General features: G+C 36.3%; 1 protein-coding gene across 2 annotated transcripts in view; it reads left to right on the top strand.

Annotated features, from left to right (window-relative positions):
* MSH3 (mutS homolog 3) overlaps positions 1-20284 on the top strand; it is a 111083-nt gene that overhangs the window by 66917 nt on the left and 23882 nt on the right. For both annotated transcript variants that reach the window (XM_082783532.1, XM_082783531.1), the window contains exons 15-20: positions 2064-2232; positions 5508-5572; positions 6812-6928; positions 9913-10020; positions 13659-13773; positions 17156-17313. In XM_082783532.1, coding sequence (XP_082639658.1) covers positions 2064-2232; positions 5508-5572; positions 6812-6928; positions 9913-10020; positions 13659-13773; positions 17156-17313 — 732 coding nt within the window. The remainder of the gene's footprint in view (positions 1-2063; positions 2233-5507; positions 5573-6811; positions 6929-9912; positions 10021-13658; positions 13774-17155; positions 17314-20284) is intronic.

Raw genomic sequence — 20284 nt, 5'->3', positions numbered from 1 at the left:
GTTGTGACAGATTATGACAAAACAGGCTTTATCTTAATTATACCGGATTTACTGTAGGTAGGTTTAATATATATATATATTTTTTTCTGTCAGTGTGCTGATGATGGCTAGAATAGTATAAAAGAATGAGATACACTAGTGTAAAAGGAAGATGTTACTGGTCTGCGGAATGCATGTATTTCAATGTATTCAAGATAAAGACTAAAATAGCTTGCACTTTGGCCTAAATGTATCTCAAACTAGTATGACAATATTATTTGTGCTCAAAAACCGTTCTTTCATAATAATTATGGTGACTATTGATATAATTATATGTGCACACAAACTTGCACATGCATCATGTATTAATTCAATTATGTGCTATGGGTGCAGTCCTGTAGTGCTTTCCAAAATTATGTTTCTGTTCCAAGGGCTTTTTGATGGAGCTTTGTGATACACACGTGTATATATATATATAAATATATATATATATATTTATATATATATACTATATATAGTATATAGTATATATATATAACATATAGTATATGTTATAAAGTTGACAGTTTAAATATATATTTAAACTGTTAGAAAGTTTAAACTGTTATAAAGTTGACAATTTAAATATATACACATATATACATATATATATAAACCTTATATATATATGTATATATTTAAACTGTCATATATGTAAAATAAATATATATATATAAATATATATATATATATTTAAACTGTCAACTTTAATTTTTTGCTAGGCATTACAGTGACAGTTTTCATCAGCTGCTGGCTACTAGCAATCTTTTTTCCTCACATTCCCATGGAAACAGGTCTAATTAGCACAAAATCATTTCTAAAAATTAGTATTGTATTTCAAAATGGCTTCTTTACTGCCACTTATATAATAACTATGTTCTTGTAATGCAAAATCAAAATGCAGGTTTTAGGTTACCTGTCTGGTCACTGAGTCCGGTTGCTGATTCATTCTCAGGGAAAAGGGTATCAGAGTAGGCAGAACGCAAGACTTTTTTTTTTTTTTATCACTTTCAGATTTTATTATTTTGTTTGCTAATTACTTACTCTCCAGATATTAGATTTCAGGAAACTTAAGCAATTAGCTAGATTTGCACTAAAATACGAATATATATTCCAATTAACTTGGCACTGATTTACACTTTTCGTTGTTTGCCTGATACTTTTTTTTAATTTTATTTTTGATGACAACCTTATCTTTAATAGCTGGTTCAGCTTCCCAATTTTAAACACTTGAATGGCATTTTCGGTTACAGGTTTCAATCTTGAGCTAAGATAGTACAGCCAAAACAATTCTGTCATTTTTGACAATGAGACTATAAAAGTATTGTTTTGCATGTATTTAAAATACTCTGGTTAATCTTTTCGTGTGAAAAGAAGGAGGCTCCTCTGAGAAACTCCTGATGACATTCTGCTTTGAGGAAGACTTTGTGGGAAGAATTTTTCCTTGCAAGCTTCATGGATATCTGCCCATATTTGGACAAAATTTAAGTCCATGAAAAATCTCTGTTCACATGTTGTACATAAGTTATCCAGAGCTTCCCATTCAACATTGCTAAAAGTTTTGTCTGAACTCAGGATGGGTGGAGCAGCAATTGTAGATGGAGACAGAAAGGAACAATCTTCCTTGTGCTTTCTTTTCTTGCCATTCTGGACCAAAGAAGAATAGGAAGAATAAGCAGAAAGCTGCAGATTTCACGTTCAGAAGAGACCAAAAAAAAAAAAAAAAAGACTCAGTAGCATTTGGTATAGAAGTATGAGTGTAACACACACGAGTATAAAGGAATTTTGAATACGTTTTTTGGTGGGGTTCCTGGTGTAGCTTTTGATGGCTTGTTTGCAAAGTGCCTTTCTGTTTATGCAGTGTGGATGACAGCATTTGGTAAATATTTTGTACCATGACCAAGTAACAGAAAATTGTATTTAAAAGGAAAAAAATCTAGTGTTAAAACAAATGAGAATAATGAATAAAAATACAGATGTAGCTAGTAAATAGGGAATATATCTTTGGGTTTACTCTTATTTTATCTTATATTTCTTATGGATAGGACTGGGGATAAAACCCAACTGTTCAAGGACCTTACAGACTTCCCTCTCATCAGTAAGAAAAAGGAAGAGATCCTGGAGGTGCTGTCTAAAATCCAATCACATCTTCTGGAAATTCGTAAACAAATTAGGAATCCTTCTGCAGAGTATGTTACAGTTTCTGGTCAAGAGGTAATATGGTATCTATTATGTATGACTGTATCCTTGTGTTTGTCTAGAAAGCAGTTTGAAACTGGGGCTTAACTAGAACTCTTCATTTAGTATGATGCTTGGTGAGGTCATTTGATTATATTCTTTTGTACAGCTTTGAAGAACAGTTTTCTGACAGTCACTTTGTTAACTCAATTTACTTTAGTGATTTAAAGAATAAAAATACATTAGTGCCGTTAGATTTGCTTCAGTGATGCTTTTCTTTTCTGTATACGTAAAAACACTTGCATACTTCTGAGGTTAACTATGTGACTATTAAGTGGTGAAATATTCTCAGAGAACCCGGAAATACAATGTTAGGTTAATTTGGAGAATGGTAGAATGATTTTGTAAGTACTGATTAAGACTCTAATTTGAAATATATGAGCAAAGAGGAACGGTATTAAAGCATGACAAATGTTACTTTACTGATTTTAATTCTTAGAAGCAGTGCTTGTGGTCTGAACTGTTGTGTTTGTGCTAGATGCTCTGCAGGTATGGACAGGCCATGATGCAGCGAGATGAGAAGTTGAGTCCAAAAAAAGAGAGAGAACAGGTTCCCACAGATTTGTGGGGGAATTGACAGGACTAGTGAGGTAGCACCATTCAGCATTATTCTTTGGGAATTGACATGAGCAAGTCAAAGGAAAAATCCATGTAAAATTGGGAAAATAATACTGAGAAGCATTGAGGAAATAGTTTGACAGTTGAGGGTAAAAGATATTAATTAGTGAGGAATGAGCAGCATTTGATAAAGACATCAGGTGAGTATACCTTTTGATGGTGACATTGAAAAGAAAAAACACGTGGCTAGTGAGTTGGGTAGGCTGTCTGCATGAATGCTGAAGTCCAAGAGAAAATGGGAAGAGTATTGTGTGAGGAAGGGAAGAGCCGGGTTTTGAAACCTTTCTCTTAAATAGGATAATTTGAGGGGTAGAAGAAGACAGCTGTGTGGAGGAAGGAAGAAGAGAAGAATTGACTAAAGGCTGGGACGAGCCTGAGGGAGCAGTCAGACATGAACCGGACAAGAGAATTTCAGATCCTCATAAACATAGCTCATAAACAACTGTAGACCAACAGATCTGTCTTGGTTTATGCTTGAGAGGAGCAGAAGAGATTGTGAGTAGCTGTTACCTGATATCATCTGGTACAGTTGTTTCAGTGACATCAGAAGAGGCAGTAGAAAAAGGGTTGTAGGAGATGGTCAATGAGGTAAGGAAAGACGCTAAAAGAATGGAAGTAATGGAAAGGTAATTGAGTGGAAGGAGCAGAGCACAGGTATAACAAGAGCCTCTTTGAGATGAGGTGTTTCTTCCTCATATCTGTCTGTTAAATTCTTAGATTCTTGTAGCATGCTGATAGATGCAGTAGTATGCAAACACTTAGCAACTATCGCGGGCAGAAGTAGGGTTCTCTGGAAGAGAGTGAAACTTCAAGGAACTTCTGTGCATCTCCCCACTCTGAACATCTTTTTAGGGCACAGGCCTTCATGGAGAAAAACAAAGTCAAACTATTCTCTGTTTAATGTGTGCCCCCAAACCTGTGATTGTGAAAATATGATTAGTTTTTCAGAGTCAGTCCACAGTTTGTTGACTTAGATGTGTTGTGAAGTTCGTGTTAGAGTTCTGGTGAAGCTCCAGGTGGCACATATCTTTTGCAAAATGTGAGGTCACACACGTATCTATTTTATCTTTTGTTTCCAGACCTCTACTTTAATTTGTTATAGATACTAAACAGGACACAATGCTGTCCAGATAACGATAGCCTTGCTGTTTGTTTCAGGCAGGATTTATAGAGAAATTGCTACATTTGGCAAATGTTTGCTTCCTGCACGGCATAAGCAGTGCTTTGGTCCTGGTTTATTTAATACTGCAATTATTTATCTAATAGAGCTAAGAATAAGACAGTGAAAAATCTAATGCTTTTGTTGCTTTGAAGGAGGTCACTGTCTCTTTGCTTGTTTCTCACTAGCCACACAAACAAACCAAGCGATTGAACTGTTTATGTTCATTTAGGCTGTTTTGAGTTCAGGCATTCAGCATAGACACAAATGTGGTATTATTTTCTGTCTTCCTTTTGTAAACATAGCATATTAAGTTGTTTTGAGATGAACTTCAGAAAAAATGTAATACCAGCACATCAGGAGCAACACTAGCAGTAGCAATAATTGGCTTGTTTTCAAATCTTTGCGGATCTCTATTTCTACCTATTTTCAGTCCTATTATCTCATGTGCATTATACAATTCAAGGGTTTCAACAATACCAAATATTTTAAGGGTATCTTGGGTAAATTAAGAACTAGTGTATTTTGTCCTTTGTGGAATCTTTTGCTCGTTTTAGGATTATTCTTGTTTGTTCTTGAAGGTGATCACTGACTGTTTTGGTGAGGTAAGGAATGTTTTATCTAAATCACACTAACTGCAGTGGAAAAGCTTTGTGAGATGAGAGTCTGATCGTTTGCTGTAAAGGTGATCAGATTCTGAGTTAATTCAATCTCTGCTAGAAATTCATTTTGCAGGTTAATTCTTTTATTTGAGAAAGCCTCAGTTCTTTGACATCTAGGACCTCAGGGAAGGTTATAAAGATAACCAATGTGAATCATATAAAATACCATAATAAACACATCATGTAATTTACAGTGCTCTCAGCCTCTTACTGCTGTTTTCCCCTATTCATTCTCTTTGTGACCTCAAACATATCTAAATTTGAAATAAGGTACTGTAGATACAGTGCTGACATTCAAGATTTTGAGTTCTTGTTTATGAACTGTTACAGGTAAACGTGTCTCAGTATGAGTCGCTGGTCCTTAGTCAGGAAGACACACCTCTCTGATAAGAAATAGCCTTAGGAGAGGTGGTATATAATGTAGGATCTGTGTAAATAAAATGTGTGCTGATTTGGTGCATGGCTAGGTCAGGATCAGGTAAGCAAAACTCGCATAATAGATTCGGTCTGCTTTTGGCCTGATAGGCAAGCGGAGCATGTTAGTGGTTGGAGGAGTGAAAGAGCAGAGAAAGGACAGCAGCACAGCAGGGCACAGGAACATCTCAGGAATGGAGTCACTGGTAGAAAGCGTTCGTGTCATGACCTTCACTTCTGGGGAAAAAGAGCGTTAGTTCCTCCTGGTCTGCTCATCCTCTTCAGGCTGAATATGGCTTTCCTCCAATGCAGACAAATTTCTTGTTATATGAAGAATATTACTCTGTAGTCTTCATACCTACGTGTGATATGTAATATTCCATTTCTGTTTATTTTAGTTTTTGATAGAAGTCAAGAATTCCCATATGTCATGTGTGCCATCAAGCTGGGTTATGGTTAGTAGGTATGTAAAATGTCTTTCAAGTTTGTCCTGTTTTAAAACATGAGAAATAAAACACAGTACCTTGGTGTAACAGTTAATTCCACACACATTCTTGTTGCTCCGTGTGGTTTTTATTTTTAAACTGAAAGCCAACAAAACCAAATTGTTATGTTAATTTTTGCCATAATAGGTTTGATTTAAAAGCACACAAAACCAAACTGAAGAACTGGAATTCTTATTTTTTCTGTTCTTTTCCCTCCGCTCCTCTTCTCTCCCCTCAGGTACAAAGGTACAAGCCTTTCAGAATGATAAATGTTTATTATTTTATTCAGATAGGTAAAGGTGTCTGTACAAAGATCTGTTTGTGCATCTCAATAAACTCATTGTATTTAAAATGTCATTTTACTTATACACACAAGTATTACTTGGCTTGTAGTAATGTAGTAACGTAGTGTTACATGAAGTAATCATGATTCTTGATAGTAGGTTAAAGAGAGGTGGACTGAACTATGTAATGGGATTTTTTTTCCACCTCAGTCATTTGTTTTATTATTGAAGCAGGTCAGACACCTTCATGTTATAATGTATGTACACAGACATCTATCACCAGAAATAGGCATAGCAAAGGTGAACTCTAAAATGTCGTTATTGACTTATGCAAGAAGTATTAGAAGTAAAGAGATTAGCCAGAAATCAGAAAATGCAGTAAAAATAAAAATTAAAAAAAAAAGGCAATTAAACAACAACAAAAATAAAAATATGCCTAGGAACGTCAGAGTCCTTTAATAAAAATACATATGTAAATAGCAAGTGCCCCAGATGGAAACTAGTATATGTGCATGACAGCCTGTATTTACTACATTTATTTCAGACTCATCATAGTTTTCCTTTTTAAGGTGATTTTTTTAATTGTAATTTTTTGTATATGCAAACAGTCACAGAAAATTTATCTAATTGTGCAGCATATTGCTGAACAGAATTTTGTGAAATACTTATACTTCCGTGATGCATGCTATAGTGTGAAAAACATTTTAAAGGCTTTTTGAATGGGTAGTGGTGCAGCAACTGCTCACTTTAATCACAGTATAGATCACTGGAATCAATAGAGCTTAGTACCACCATAAAATAACATTATTTTTTTTTAACATATATTTTCAAGGCTTACAGAGAATAAGAAAACTTGTCCAATTTTGCATAGAGATGGTATAACTGATTGCTTAGTAACCTTGATTTCCTGTTTGGCTTTTCTCTATCTTCCAGCACAAAAGCTGTCAGCCGTTTCCACTCTCCTTTCATTATAGAAAATTACAGACATCTGAATCAGCTTCGGGAGCAGCTAATCCTTGTCTGTGGTGCTGAATGGCTAAATTTTCTAGAGTAAGTTTACAAAATAGGATTCATCATTTTATTTTTATTTTTATTTTTATTTTTATTTTTATTTTTATTTTTATTTTTATTTTTATTTTTATTTTTATTTTTATTTTTATTTTTATTTTTATTTTTATTTTTGCTACAGGAACAGCAAAGGATGTTTATCTTTTGATAGAAAGAGTTGATAGCTATATTGCCCACAACAAATACGAAGACATGGTCAAAATACTGTTCTTGAAGTTAAAGTATTTTAAAGCAAGACCTTTACAGACAGACCTGAGACCAGATGTGTTATCTCCAGATTTTGAAATTCTCATGAAAATGTATACTTAATAATGCTAAGTGACTCCCAAAATTTGGAAACTAGTATGATAGCACTAAGAACCTGAAAGTGCAACTCTGTGAAAGAGTGAAACTGAATCTAGTATTTTTATTATGTATTTATTTGTGATGTACGATGCAAATAAGAATAATTTATTGTATAAGCTAAGCAAATTCTTCTTTGACATTACTTAATATACAGTATGGTTTCACTGTTAAGTGTGCCATTATTGAAAGAAAAAATAAATTACAGTTGCAGTGTTACAGTTTTTGAGTGAGAACTGTTCAGGGTATTCAAGCAGTCTCCTGGATGGATGTAATTCTACACAATCGTATGCTGTGTATGATAACCCTGCAACTGACTGTGAGTCTGGTAGAAGGCACCTAGAGTGTTACCCCTCACAACTGCCATTGTTTGTCTCAGATCAGAGTTTCAAACAAACTTATTTAACTGTTCGGTCAAAGGATCTTCAAAATGGGAGTCTAAAAATAATTTCTCAAATTTATAAATACCTCTGATTTTTCAGGTGTTGGGTTATTGAATATTTTTTCACTTGTATGAGTTACAGGCCACTGAAATTGTTCCTCATGTCATGCAGTGATTACTGGCTTTCAGTTGTGCTTTTTTCCCCTGATACTGAAACTTAGCAAGTTCCCTTTGAAGCTGTCTCAACATGACAGGGACTTTTTACCTTCTCTGATCTACCATCACACTGAATTTCTGCAAGTAAACATTATTATGCCAAAGTTGCCTTCTAATTATGTATATGTCATATGTCAGTAGTCTCGCCTATGGTAGCTTTCTTCAAAAAGACTTTTTCTTTAGCACCAGGTCAGCTGCTTTATTACTGGACAGACAATGAGTCCATCATGTATCTTTTAAAGAGAAGCAATCAAACTGGGCCCTCTGTGGCAGAGGATGATGGTTTTCCCTGAGGGTCCCACCTCTGTGTTGCAGGATGGTACGGGGCTGGGTGTGCCTTTGGCTTTAAGTGTCTCAGCCCCCAGTGCTCTGGAGTTGGTGTAGAGACTCCCTGCTGTCAAATGACCTTGGCAGTCAGAGCAAGCAGAGGGGGAATTAAGCTGATCCTGCAAAAACACGAGTAGCTTTTGAATCATCTAGCCCCATGAGCAGGACGCACTGCGGGAGAATCTGGGGCTGAGGATGGAGCAGTTGGAAGCAGGTGCTTGGGGCCAGGGAAGGGACAGGAATCTGTGTAGGACCTCTCAGACAGGAGCTAACTTATCTGCAACACAAAAAGGTGCCCCTTGTACCCTATGTTAATACTTTTACTTGCCCAGTGATGGTTTCTGATTAACTATGAGCAGGATCCTGCTGCCAGCACTGGCCTAGGAGCAGCTCTTGTTTTATTTGTGATCTCTGTGCAGCTGCGGAGCCACAGGTTGACCACCCCAGTGAACAACATCAGCAGTATTTTGAAATACTACTATTTTAACACTCATTTAACATTCCAGAAATTGTCTATGATCATTAGTTGCGAAATGCTGTATTATATTTCCTGTTTTAGTGAGTATTAAAATGTGTTTTCTTGCTGCCAGCCCTTCAAAATTCTTGTGAGATCTGGAAGTCAGGCTTCATCCTTTGTGGCTTTTGCATTAGCATCAGTTCTGTAAAGGCTGTAGGTGACATGCAAGTGGCAGAGCCACAGTTTCCCCTTCCCTTCACTGGTGCCCAGGACATGCTGAATGTCATGCCATGAATGTACCTGGGGCCAAGGTTTTGCCTCCTAGTAGGAACCCAGAAATTCTGTTTATTTGGTAGGAACGAGAAAACACATTCCAGTTTGCTCTCCTCAAGCTGTTTTGGCTTTGTGATTCTGTAAAGTAGTTTTGTTAAATAATATTGGTCACTAAATTAGCGATCTAAGTTTGAGCTGACCTGTGTTAACCTCTCTGCACTTAGATTTGCTGCTTTTCACGTTTACTTTGCTGTTTTCAATGCTGATAGCAGCATACAGTATCCTACCCTCTCCCACCTTTTAAAATTCAGCTCCCGTACTGGATTTATATTCCAAGTTGTATCCTTGAGACCAGGAGAGGGGAAAAGGAATTCATAAGTGCTAAGAGAATGAAGTCTCCTGAAAACTGTGTTCTCCTGGTAACTTCATTAATGTACTGGGTGAAACGGTGCCATAAACAGAAAATGAATTCTTGAATTTTCTTGAATTCTTGAATTTATACAACCATTTGAATGGTTGTATATACCGTATTTTGTTGAAATTGTGGACAACTCCTGTGTTCAGGCACTTTTATTGTATATATTTTTGACTTTAGTGTATGATTGAAGTGAATTGGCATCTGGGATTCAGTTACCACTGTGATAAACAGTGGCATTTTTATAGACCTCATTTAGGCAGCAGGGATCAACTGCAGACCCCTTGTATGCTATTTAGCGAATTTCATTTTGTCTGCTTTTTTGTGCTTAAAAATAATTCCCTGTTACAACGGAATCATGAAGTCCTTCTTGATTAAGGTTGTGTCCTCATATGGTAACTTAATACACTGCTGGGAGATTTGAATTCAGAGTAATTTGAAGATCATAGGAGCCCTTTGAGAAACCTGCATGGGGTATATTTTGACAATACATTGGTATCTGTATAAACTTTTTCTTTTTCTTTCTCCTGTTATTTTTCCCTGTTTTGGAATAGCCATTTTAGTGAACATTATCACCCTGTGTCTAAAGCGATTGGTCACCTAGCAACTATCGACTGTCTGTTCTCATTGGCACAGGTGGCTAAACAAGGAGACTACTGCAGGTAATCAATTTTTAATTTTTATTTGGGATTTTATAGGGAATTAGAGTATTTAAAATAAATTTCAGTTGAGTTTGTGTAGCGCAGTATGTATAATTAAAATTGTTTACAGTAATTTAACTTAATCTGATTTTGCAAAGCAATGCTTTTAGCCTTATTTCAAGACCGTAAATGTTGCAATTCACATTTGACAGCTTCCACTTGTCTGTCTGTTGTTTTACGTGAGTCTTGTTGATGGTATCTCACAAACACATAAATATATGTTGAACTTTGCATGGAAACAATGTCCATGCTCCTTATTATTTTCCCAGAGAGGTCTTTCTAATACCAAAGTTTCTCAGGTGTATGAGATGTGTTTCAAAGATGCATTTCGGGTAAAGACAGGTAAATACTAATGCCACCTGCTACAGAAGTGATAATACCTCACCTACGATAGCGTGTTCAGATCTGATGAGCTGTGCACGTCCCTCCAGCTAAGACGCATTCATGCATACAAGGCAGTGCAGCCTGGGACTCTAGCAGTGCCAAGGCTATTCCTCTTGCTCTCTGGGTTGCAGAGGCACAGAGCCTCAAGTCCTGCTTCCCTGAGGTTGGTCTAAAGCTGGTTCCTGAGCTTGCACACCCTGCAGCTCCTGTGTTCCTCCCCCATCACAAGCCCATGTCTCTTGCCTCCTCATGGAGACTGTCACCCTCACTGGGGTGCCCATTTCCATCCTGCAAGGTCTCTGTCCCTGTAGACATGCAGACACACTGAGACACTAATTCAGCTTGCTCAGAACTGTCCTGGAGGCCTGTAGTTACTATTTCTGAGGTTTACTGTATACATACCTGTATGGGGTTAGTTTCCAGTCCCCAGTTTCCAGTAAGGGTTTTCATTGTGAAGCTGCATCAGAAGCAGTAGAAGTGATCAGATGATTACTTACAAACAACCATCTACATTAGTGAAGTTTGAGACCTGTGAAAGTACAGCAAATTGTGTATTAAATGTGTAAGGAGGAAGGGAAGTCAACTTAAATATACTTCTGATTTTATACAGAAGATAATAAAGAATATAAAGATAATATTGATCACTGTGGACTCTTGGGATCTTGTGTGCCTCTATCAGAATCTCTTTGAAAGTAATTGCTCACTTATTTCTGTATACTCAGATGAGAAAACAAACTGAAATCTTATTAATTCACTGCACAGAGTTTAAATAATTCACTGAATATTAAAGAGTGGCTTAGAGCTTATAAACCGTCAGGGAGGAGACTTCTTAGCTAAACCTCAGCCAAAGGGAAGATGTCAATAATTAACTCTGGAGGTCTACAGAAAAGAAAATGGGACTTTCATATTAACTAGTTCAGGAATTTCAGAGGAGTGTTTTTTAAGGCATTTAAATGAGTTGTTAAGTTAGCACAGGTGCTCCACACTGCTGTTGGAAAGAGCTAAGTGTCTCTTACAGCTTCCGTGGGTCGTCCTGGGACACCCATGTTGGGACTCTCATTCTTTACAAGAATGATGAACAAAGTCAGGGCTCTCAGGCAGCAAAGTTACATATATGAAGGGTGATAATTCAGGTAGCCCAGACATCATCATCATCTGATATTTGTGTTGTCTGCTCTGCAGTCTGTAAATTTGTTAACTTTCTGAAATGCTGTTGGAAAGATGCTATATGACTCAATAACGTGTTAAGCATTCCAGAGATTTTTTTTTCCCTACTGCATGACACATGCTTGTCACATTGTGAGGACGTAGGGCAGGAAAGACCTTTTGAATGACTGTGTCTGAGGCTTTGCTTCTGTGGGCCCCATTGTCTGAAATGAGAACAGGCAGTTGGCAAAGCTCGTGGCATCCTGAAAGTACATCCTGTCTCACAGCTTTGTGGAAGGAGACACGACCAGTTAAAAAAACATGGTGATTTACGAAGATGAGGGTAGAATTTGAAAAGAGCAAATGGATCATTTAGCTGACATCTCTCCTTCTTGGCTCCAGAATGGAGAGGTAGAGGAGGAACATACTTCTAGGTATGTGCTCTTCCCTTCTCAGACCATCCTGTTACAGCTACAAATTAGTTACATATCTGACAAGAGTCGAGAGTGAAATTTCCTTTTTTTGTACCCCAAGACTCAGTCCCGATTGACTTCATCTCAGCTATGTAACTGCTGGGACTATCCCTATGCTGAAAAAAAAAACAGCCAAACAAACAAAAAAACAAAAACAAACCCCACACAGCATTTTCAGCTTGCACCTCTTTCCCCAGTGACTTCTGTTCCAAATATGCCATTGTTTTATCTCCATTTTCCTTTCTAATTGCATAGTCATTCTTCAGCCCAAGGAAAATCACACTTCCCCTGAATTTTGCATTCCTTCTGAAGTCCACCCAAGTGTTACTTCATTTCCAGTCCAGAAGTTCTGTGGCTTTATGCCATTATTCTCTTTTCTCAACTACTGCCACTTCCCTAAGTTATTGCTCTTACCACAAAGCGCTTGTACTGTAGGAAAATGTTGCAGAGACATGAATCCACTTCTACTGCTCAATTTATGTTGCATTTCACTTATGAAAAAGGAGAACAGGAAAAAAAAACCACAACACAGTTATAATTTAGTCTTTATATTTATAGATAATATAATATACATTATATAATATATATAATATAAATATATAATATATAATAATTATAAATATAATATATGTATTATTATATATAATATATTATACATCTATATAAATTTATATTTATAATTTAGTTACTATGTTGTTTAGTGGTTTTTGTTCTGTGAAGAACAGACAGTTTTTTGAGGTGGAGCTTCTTAGACTAGAGATATGTAACAGAATTGTACATGGTTTATTAGTTATATCCTTGTATATAGACTAATTTGTAAGTAAGGCGGAGCCATTTGAAAAAAACACTTTTTATTACATGGTTTGGAGAAGAGAAAAAATACAAGTAACATAAATCTGGTTTGCATATTTATTTCTAAAAAGATACTGTCATTTCAGTGTTTCAACTTAGTACACTTCCTATCAACAGTGATTGTGATGACTCTTACATGTGTTTGGAAGTTGCTGCAAAGTAGGAGTGTAGCTTATATTTTTACAGAACTACAGTTCTGTCATCCTGTAGGCTTTGATTTGTATGGTTTAATGTGTTGTCAGTCACAATATACATAGCTGGACAGTTTTGTTTGCTATCCATGTGCCAGCCAGGGGTTGATGATGTGGCAGCCTGGACCAGTGTATGAGCAAGATCATTTGTGAGAATATCAAATGTATCTGCAAATGGTCAAAGTTTGTTGGAGCTTCTGTAGTGGTGGTGTTATGAAAGTGGATTGTCCTCGAGTTAAGGGTTTTGTTATTGCTTGTTCATGTTGTATTTCTTACTAGTTCTTTGTAATACATATGAACAACTGAAAGCATTTCCTACATAGTAAAAAGAATCACAAAAGTACTGTGAAATAACTTAATCGACTAATATTTCCTTAAACGAAATGAATCCATTCTTTAGAAATATTTGATAGCAAGAATTCGTTTTTATGTCATTTGCATATTTTTACAAAAATCTGCATTGTAGATGACCCCCGCAACAGCTTTTAATTACAGTAGTTCTAAGTAATTGGTTACAATGAACATTGAAATTAATGTGTCTTCCTTTTTGCAGACCAGTTGTGCAAGATAATCGGCGAGAAATAATCATAAAAAACGGCAGGCACCCTGTGATTGATGTACTACTGGGAGAACAGGATCAGTATGTTCCAAACACCACTAACCTTTCCGTAAGTATCAAGATACCCTTTGGGATTCAAAATCATTCAGGGGAATGAATCTGGAATTTGCTCTTTAGCCAGGAAGTTAAAATAAATAATTTAATTACAGAATGGCTGCTTGCTTGCATTTCAGAGAGACATTGCTAGACATGACCACATCAGTTTTGTCTGTTTTCTGGTATCTTGCAGCCAGATTCTCTCTTAGCAACCCTGTTCAGGCTTAATCACATAAGGAAAGAAAAGAGGAAAGGGGAAGGGAAAAGGAAAAAGGAAGGGAAAGAGGGAAAAGGAAATCTCAAAATCAGGAAAATGTGATTATTTTTAAGTAGTTATCTTTGAAAGGTAAGTGAGTAATTACTTTTTTTTTTTTTTTTTTAACCAATGCCGTCAGAGAGAGTCTACATTTTGTAGTAAATTTATCTCAAATTTATGGAGATTTTTAATGTTTGTTTTTCCATGGGCATATAATATACAAATTATCAGTCACTTGAGTTTCTGTGTCACATTTGCAGGCTCAGTCTTACAAATTATTTCTAAGATAGCTCAGAAGCTTTAAGGTATTTCTCTACTACATGTTTTCCTTTTTTTCTGGAAGTGCTAAATTCACACAGCATTTCACAGTCTGACGAAGCATATTTGGAGTTCTGACTGTTCACTGTGTAGTATCGTGTACACACAGTGTAGACTGCACATTAGTTGTAACAAGCCATTCATATTAACATAGATGAAGATCCCTGATGTGTAGCTTTGCAGACTCTGTGCTACCCATAAGTCTCCCTGACTTGTTTTCTGCAACAGAATTAAGTAATAGGATGCTGAGAAGTAGGAAGACTATTAACTTACTTGGTGGTGGTGTCAGCAGGTCAAAAAGGGCTACAACTTAATGTTTGTTATACAGTACCTAAACTGTATAACCTACATTACCTAAAATTGGTATAAATATGCAATTACCTTAGATAGAAAACACTGCCTTATTTTATTTCATAAATCAGTTTCTGATGAGCATATTTTAGTTTTTCTCCTTTTTTTCCCCCTGAAAAACTAAAACCTGCCTGTTAAATTGTATGTCCTTTTGACTTTTTTGTTGAATATTTATTTGTCTATATCTTTCTTTAAATACTACATTTCTCTTCCTAATGAATATAAAAATATGCTTGCAACTTACCTCTGAATACTTAACTGCCTTTTGATACAGTAAACATAGAAAAGGTAACAGATGTCAGCATGGAATATTGCCATGGTAAGCGCTGTTCAAGTTTGTATGTATTTCTCTGGAAACATTTTTAAATGCTGTTCTGTGCTGAACAAGGATATAGATACTGTGCAATACTCCATAGAACATTTTCAAAAATTTATTTGAACTCCAAAAAAGCGACAGATGGCTCTTACAAAAAAAAAAAATCAGCATTTCATTCAGTAATCATCATGCACTTTCTTCCTTTAGTCCCCTTCTTATGTTGGCTTTTCAGGTACTGAGTGTTACAAAAGCAAGTGGTCGTGGTGCAATCACCTCCTCCCCTACTGTTGGTTTGAGTTCTCTCTTTTTTGAGAGAGGTGGATGGGAATCCAGTTTATTAAAATGTCTCTAGTTTTAATTGTTGTGTTTGAATCAGCAGGAAAATGCATCTCCTGTCATGTTTTCAACTGAAATGTTGTCAGATATCTAACTTCAGGAAAGCTTTCTTGCAGTGTCCTGAAATAAACATTTTATACTTTCATTCTCCCTCTCCTCCCCAAATACTCATGGAATTTTTTTAGTACCTTTATCATATATTCCAGTAAGATGTTAGCTTATGGTTGCATGCATTAGTAAGGGTGGATGGACTCTCTGGACTGATGCTGCAGTGTATGTTTTTCTGAAAGCCGGCTTTGCAAACCAACCACCAGTCTCTGAACGTGCTTGGAGGGACCCTGCAGGAATACTACACACATGCAAGAAACTTATGTGTTAACTCATTCTGCTTTTAAGTACCTGTAAATTCTTGTGTTGAGTGAAGTGGTGGTGGCCCTGACAAAGTTTTAGTAGCAGTATTGAAACTATACCTCGGAGAATAGAATGTTACAAATTTTTGTTCCCTTATAGACATCTGCATTTTATTACATCCATCCTTCATTCCTGATAATGTCATTTTCTGTGTTTTAACTTTATTGCAAGTTCCTTATGAATGTGTTTCGGTTTTGTTGTTGTTGTTTTTAGTAAAAACTAAACAGCTTTTACATACAGTAAATACTGGGTGCATGTACCTTCTGTATGATCTGAATTACAAAATAAAAGTGTCAGTCCTATATGAATTTTATTTGCCTCCCTGTTGACAAGAATGAAAACCCAAAAGAAAAGCAAAACTGAAAAGATCGTGAGGAGATTCTGTGGAGATACTCGTATTTTTCTTGTCACGGTGCCTGATGACCTCCAAATTTCCTAAGTAGTGTGGCTAATATTCATTATGCAGAGCTTATCCTTTCCGCTCTGCCAGTCCCACGGGGCAATGGAATATGCTGACTTTTGGTTAATTCATAAATTGTTGGATTTCATTGTAAGTTGTAGTACAAAATAAAAGTCTGTTTATCTGAAGACCTTTCATAACTTAATTTCCTAGTCTTGACTCAGGCCCTGAGAAGGCTTTATATGTTCATTGGCGAGTTTTAATTTTGTGTGAGGAGTTGTCTTGCACCAGATGAAGAATATTTTGTTTTGGAGCCATAGACAGGTTTAAGTACTATAAGAGGTATTATAGCTGAGATGAATGCTTGTGTCTGCTACATCTTCTGTAGGATTTCAGTGATTAGATAAACTGATCAATCGGAGACTGGATGCAGTCTGCTTGAAATGTCTGTGTTACAACCAAGTACTGCTAAACTCAGAGAAGTTTTGATTTCTCGTAGTAGCCAATCTGTTTGGATGTGGGTATGTTGAAGGGTTTAACCTGGGTCGGATCTTTGTCCCATTTGGCAATGAGAACTCTAAGTGGAGAGGAATCCAGATCACAACCAAATTGGGGTGACAGTGCCTATTCTGAAAGCTGATGAGATTCTCCCGTTCTCCAAAGAAAACTGCACAGAAAGTTCTTGGAGTGCTTTCCTGGTTTCTTGATGGAGAAAGGGAAAAATCTTCCACACTCTGTCCATTTCTCCAGAGCAATGCGTGTTGATTGCTATGCTTCTCTCTCACCAGCCTGGAGAGATCTTAGGAAGATTTATCCATCTGAGAATTCATTATATCTTGAGAAGTGAATGTGATGAACTCTAAGAATGAATGAAGCTGTTCAAATAGAAGCAGAACATTTAATCCTGAGGACATGTCCTGTATCTTTCTGAGCATATGTATACATAACAGATTTTCTATATGCATCATACGCAGACAATATATTTAACCACTGTTCTGTGTTTCCAGGGAGATGGTGAAAGGGTCATGATAATAACTGGACCCAACATGGGAGGAAAGAGCTCCTATATAAAGCAAGTTGCATTGATCACTGTCATGGCACAGATTGGTTCCTACGTTCCTGCAGAGGAGTCAACAATTGGTGTTGTGGATGGTATTTTTACCAGGTAATCTTTCAAAATTTTCTGTATGTTTACAAAAACTTTACTACAGCATGGGGTGTGTGGGTGTGTGTATATCAAAATATAATTTTGTTTTTCAGGTAGAACATTAGAATTTATACTTAGTTTTCTCCTTCATTTTTAAATACATAACAGTGGTCGTTAGGTTTTGTTTCATGATTTTCTGTTCAGGTGTTCGACTACAGAAACTATTTTGGAATTTTTGAGACTTTAAAGGATAAGAATGTTAATGTGTCTGGCGCAGTAAAGATTTAGATGTTTAAATGCATCTGCCTGAATGGACATCTCAGTCGAATACTCTGCTGGGTAATACCTATTTGATGTTTCCCCTAAAATGAATGCTGTTAACTCTGAAAATCATGTCACAGTTTCTGCTGCGCAGCACAGTTGTGCATACTTCCAATATTTGGGACTGAGAATTTGGGTCCACATATGCCCTATTCTTACTCTCTTTTCTGTATTATCAGTCTTGTACATATGTTACTTGATGTCTTTTAAAGAATGCATAATGGCAGTTTATTTTACCTGGCATGTCTTAGTGTCATTTTTAAAATAACGTTGAATAAATTTTAAAGATTACCGGCACAGTCCGAACTTTTATTCAATAGTCAGGTATTACCAAGGATTATCCAGCCTTTTTTCTCCTTCCTCTTTTCTCTCTTTTTTTAATCAGCAAAAGTTCTGCGTTACTGATGCCATTTGAGCTGGATAATTATTTATGGTTCTGAGTTTCACAAAGATTATGTATTTGTGGTAGAATTATCCTCCATGAAATGTGATGGAAGATTGCATTTCAGAGTTAACTTTTAACGCAGAATTTGAAATACTGCTCATATGGGATTGCTCCATCATACAAAGATACTGTATTTTTATGCCTCACTGTGTCATGACAAAAATGAACAAAATAATGCTTTGATGCACTTCAGTGCTAAAGCCATTGAACAAATTAGAAAATAATTTGTATTATTGTTCCAAAATTAATTGGTGCTGAAAATTCAAAATAGTTACCTTTTTTTTCCCTACCCTATGTTGAAAGTAATTGACTATTTGATTGAATGAACATTGCTGAGAGGATGTGGAGATACACAAGATGTAATTTATTTTACAGCAAAAATATTCCAATGTTACTAAAAATTTGAAGATTATTTTTGTCGTGCTCTGTGTTTCTTCAGTGAACACAGAGTGCTGCTTTTGTGTTCACACTGACTTAATTTCCAGCCATAAGAGCATAAATGTGTTTCTCTTACACTCAGTATCCCTTTCCCTCTAATTTTGTTTGACTATCATTACAACAGGATTATTTCAGCAGAAAGATTGAGGAAAGTGACACGGTCACTAAGGAGTGTGATTTTGTTATGTGCCCACTGTCAAGTGAACAAGTTGCTTTCTGTCCTCTGTAGTGTGAAATCCTTGAATTTAATATATCTGAGTTTCACCTGTTCCCAGTGCATTTCTCTGATTCCACTTAGCTTTTTTTCTGCATTGTGGGTATTTTTGCATCTGTTCTCATAACAGTTTTACCTTCTGTCATGCTGCTTTGTGCTTTTTGATTTCAAGCCAAAGGGATTAGGGGATGTCACCTACTGGCTGTGAGGTTTCAGACCATTTAATTTGGAGCCCAATGAGATTCTAATCCAGGGGATTAATTTTGTTACCTGTCTAAATTAGCTCTGGAAACTCAGATGGATATGCCTTTCTTCAATTAATGTGAAATGTGTCAAAATTGAAATGATGAGCACTCAAAAAAGTATACTAAAGAATTATTTAAATTCTTGTCATTGCACTGGTAATTTATTAAACTATTTGGCTCAAAATCAATCAAGAACACATTGAAATTTTATTATTTACAAAGTAATAATCATGCATTAGTTAAAAGGTTAACATAAGAGTAACAGGAGGCAAAAACACTGGTTTATGTAATACATTCCTTCAGAAATCCAAAATGGTCAGATCTGTAAAAGATGCAGTGGAACTGCTCATCTGTGCACTGATTTAAACATTTCACTTCTGTATAATGTAAATTAAGGGAATGAATTCTACTGCTGGGACAGGTATTAGCGATTTGCTATGTATGTGTGGCATATTAGATTTTGATCCAGCTGTGGCTTTCCTTACAGTACCAATGTTTAGGAGGGTGCTTACATGTTGATTTTGCTTCTGCCTGTGGAGTTTAGGGGTCTTCCTAGCTCTATATATCCAAGTAGTGATCGTCCACGCTCTCTGGGTAGGTGAGTTCTCAGGGCTGTTTTCTGTCCCACTGTGTTTGATCTTCAGTAGCTGCAAAGTGGTCTTCAACACCCAGGTGTCTTTGTCTTTTTCTAACTTCTGCTTCATTTTAACCATACCCAAATTGTCAACTTCACCCTCTCCAGTGAGAAAATGAAAAACCGATCAGATTCTGCAGCTCAGAGACTGCCAAGGAAGCAGGCACTTCTATGTTTTGTTTTGTTTTGTTTTGTTTTGTTCTTCAGGGTTCTGGAAAAGATCTTAAATTACGTAATTTCATCAGGACAGGTTAATGTGGTGTTATATTCAGGATATTTCTTAGCCCTAGGAAGTTAATTTTGTTATAGATTGTAATGCCTAGTAGGAGGAGAGAAATAATAAATTCAGATATGACATGATAGGTCCTACTTTGTTTCTTTAATGCTCTGACTGGCTGACAACACATTTCTAAAGCCTCAGCTTTTGCCAGGAACTCTGTTCTGGTAAGGAATGAGCTTGAAGAAATTTCTGTTCGTGCTCTTTCTTTTACTCACTCACAGTTCAGGGTTTTTATTTTGTTTTCTTTATCTGTTTTTATTTTTTTTAATAGGATGCAGTTACGCAGACATCCTTTCTGTACTGCCACCCCAGGCCATAAGTGTCTTGCTGGAAAATGGGATTTTTTTGTTGATAACTTCGGTATATTTTTAATCTTTTTAAAAACATTGCACAGGAAGATGTCAGCTTCCAA

The sequence above is a fragment of the Aythya marila genome (assembly GCF_965140915.1).
Source record: "Aythya marila genome assembly, chromosome: Z".
NCBI classification, from domain to species: domain Eukaryota; kingdom Metazoa; phylum Chordata; class Aves; order Anseriformes; family Anatidae; genus Aythya; species Aythya marila.
This window is presented reverse-complemented; position numbering and strand designations above follow the sequence as displayed.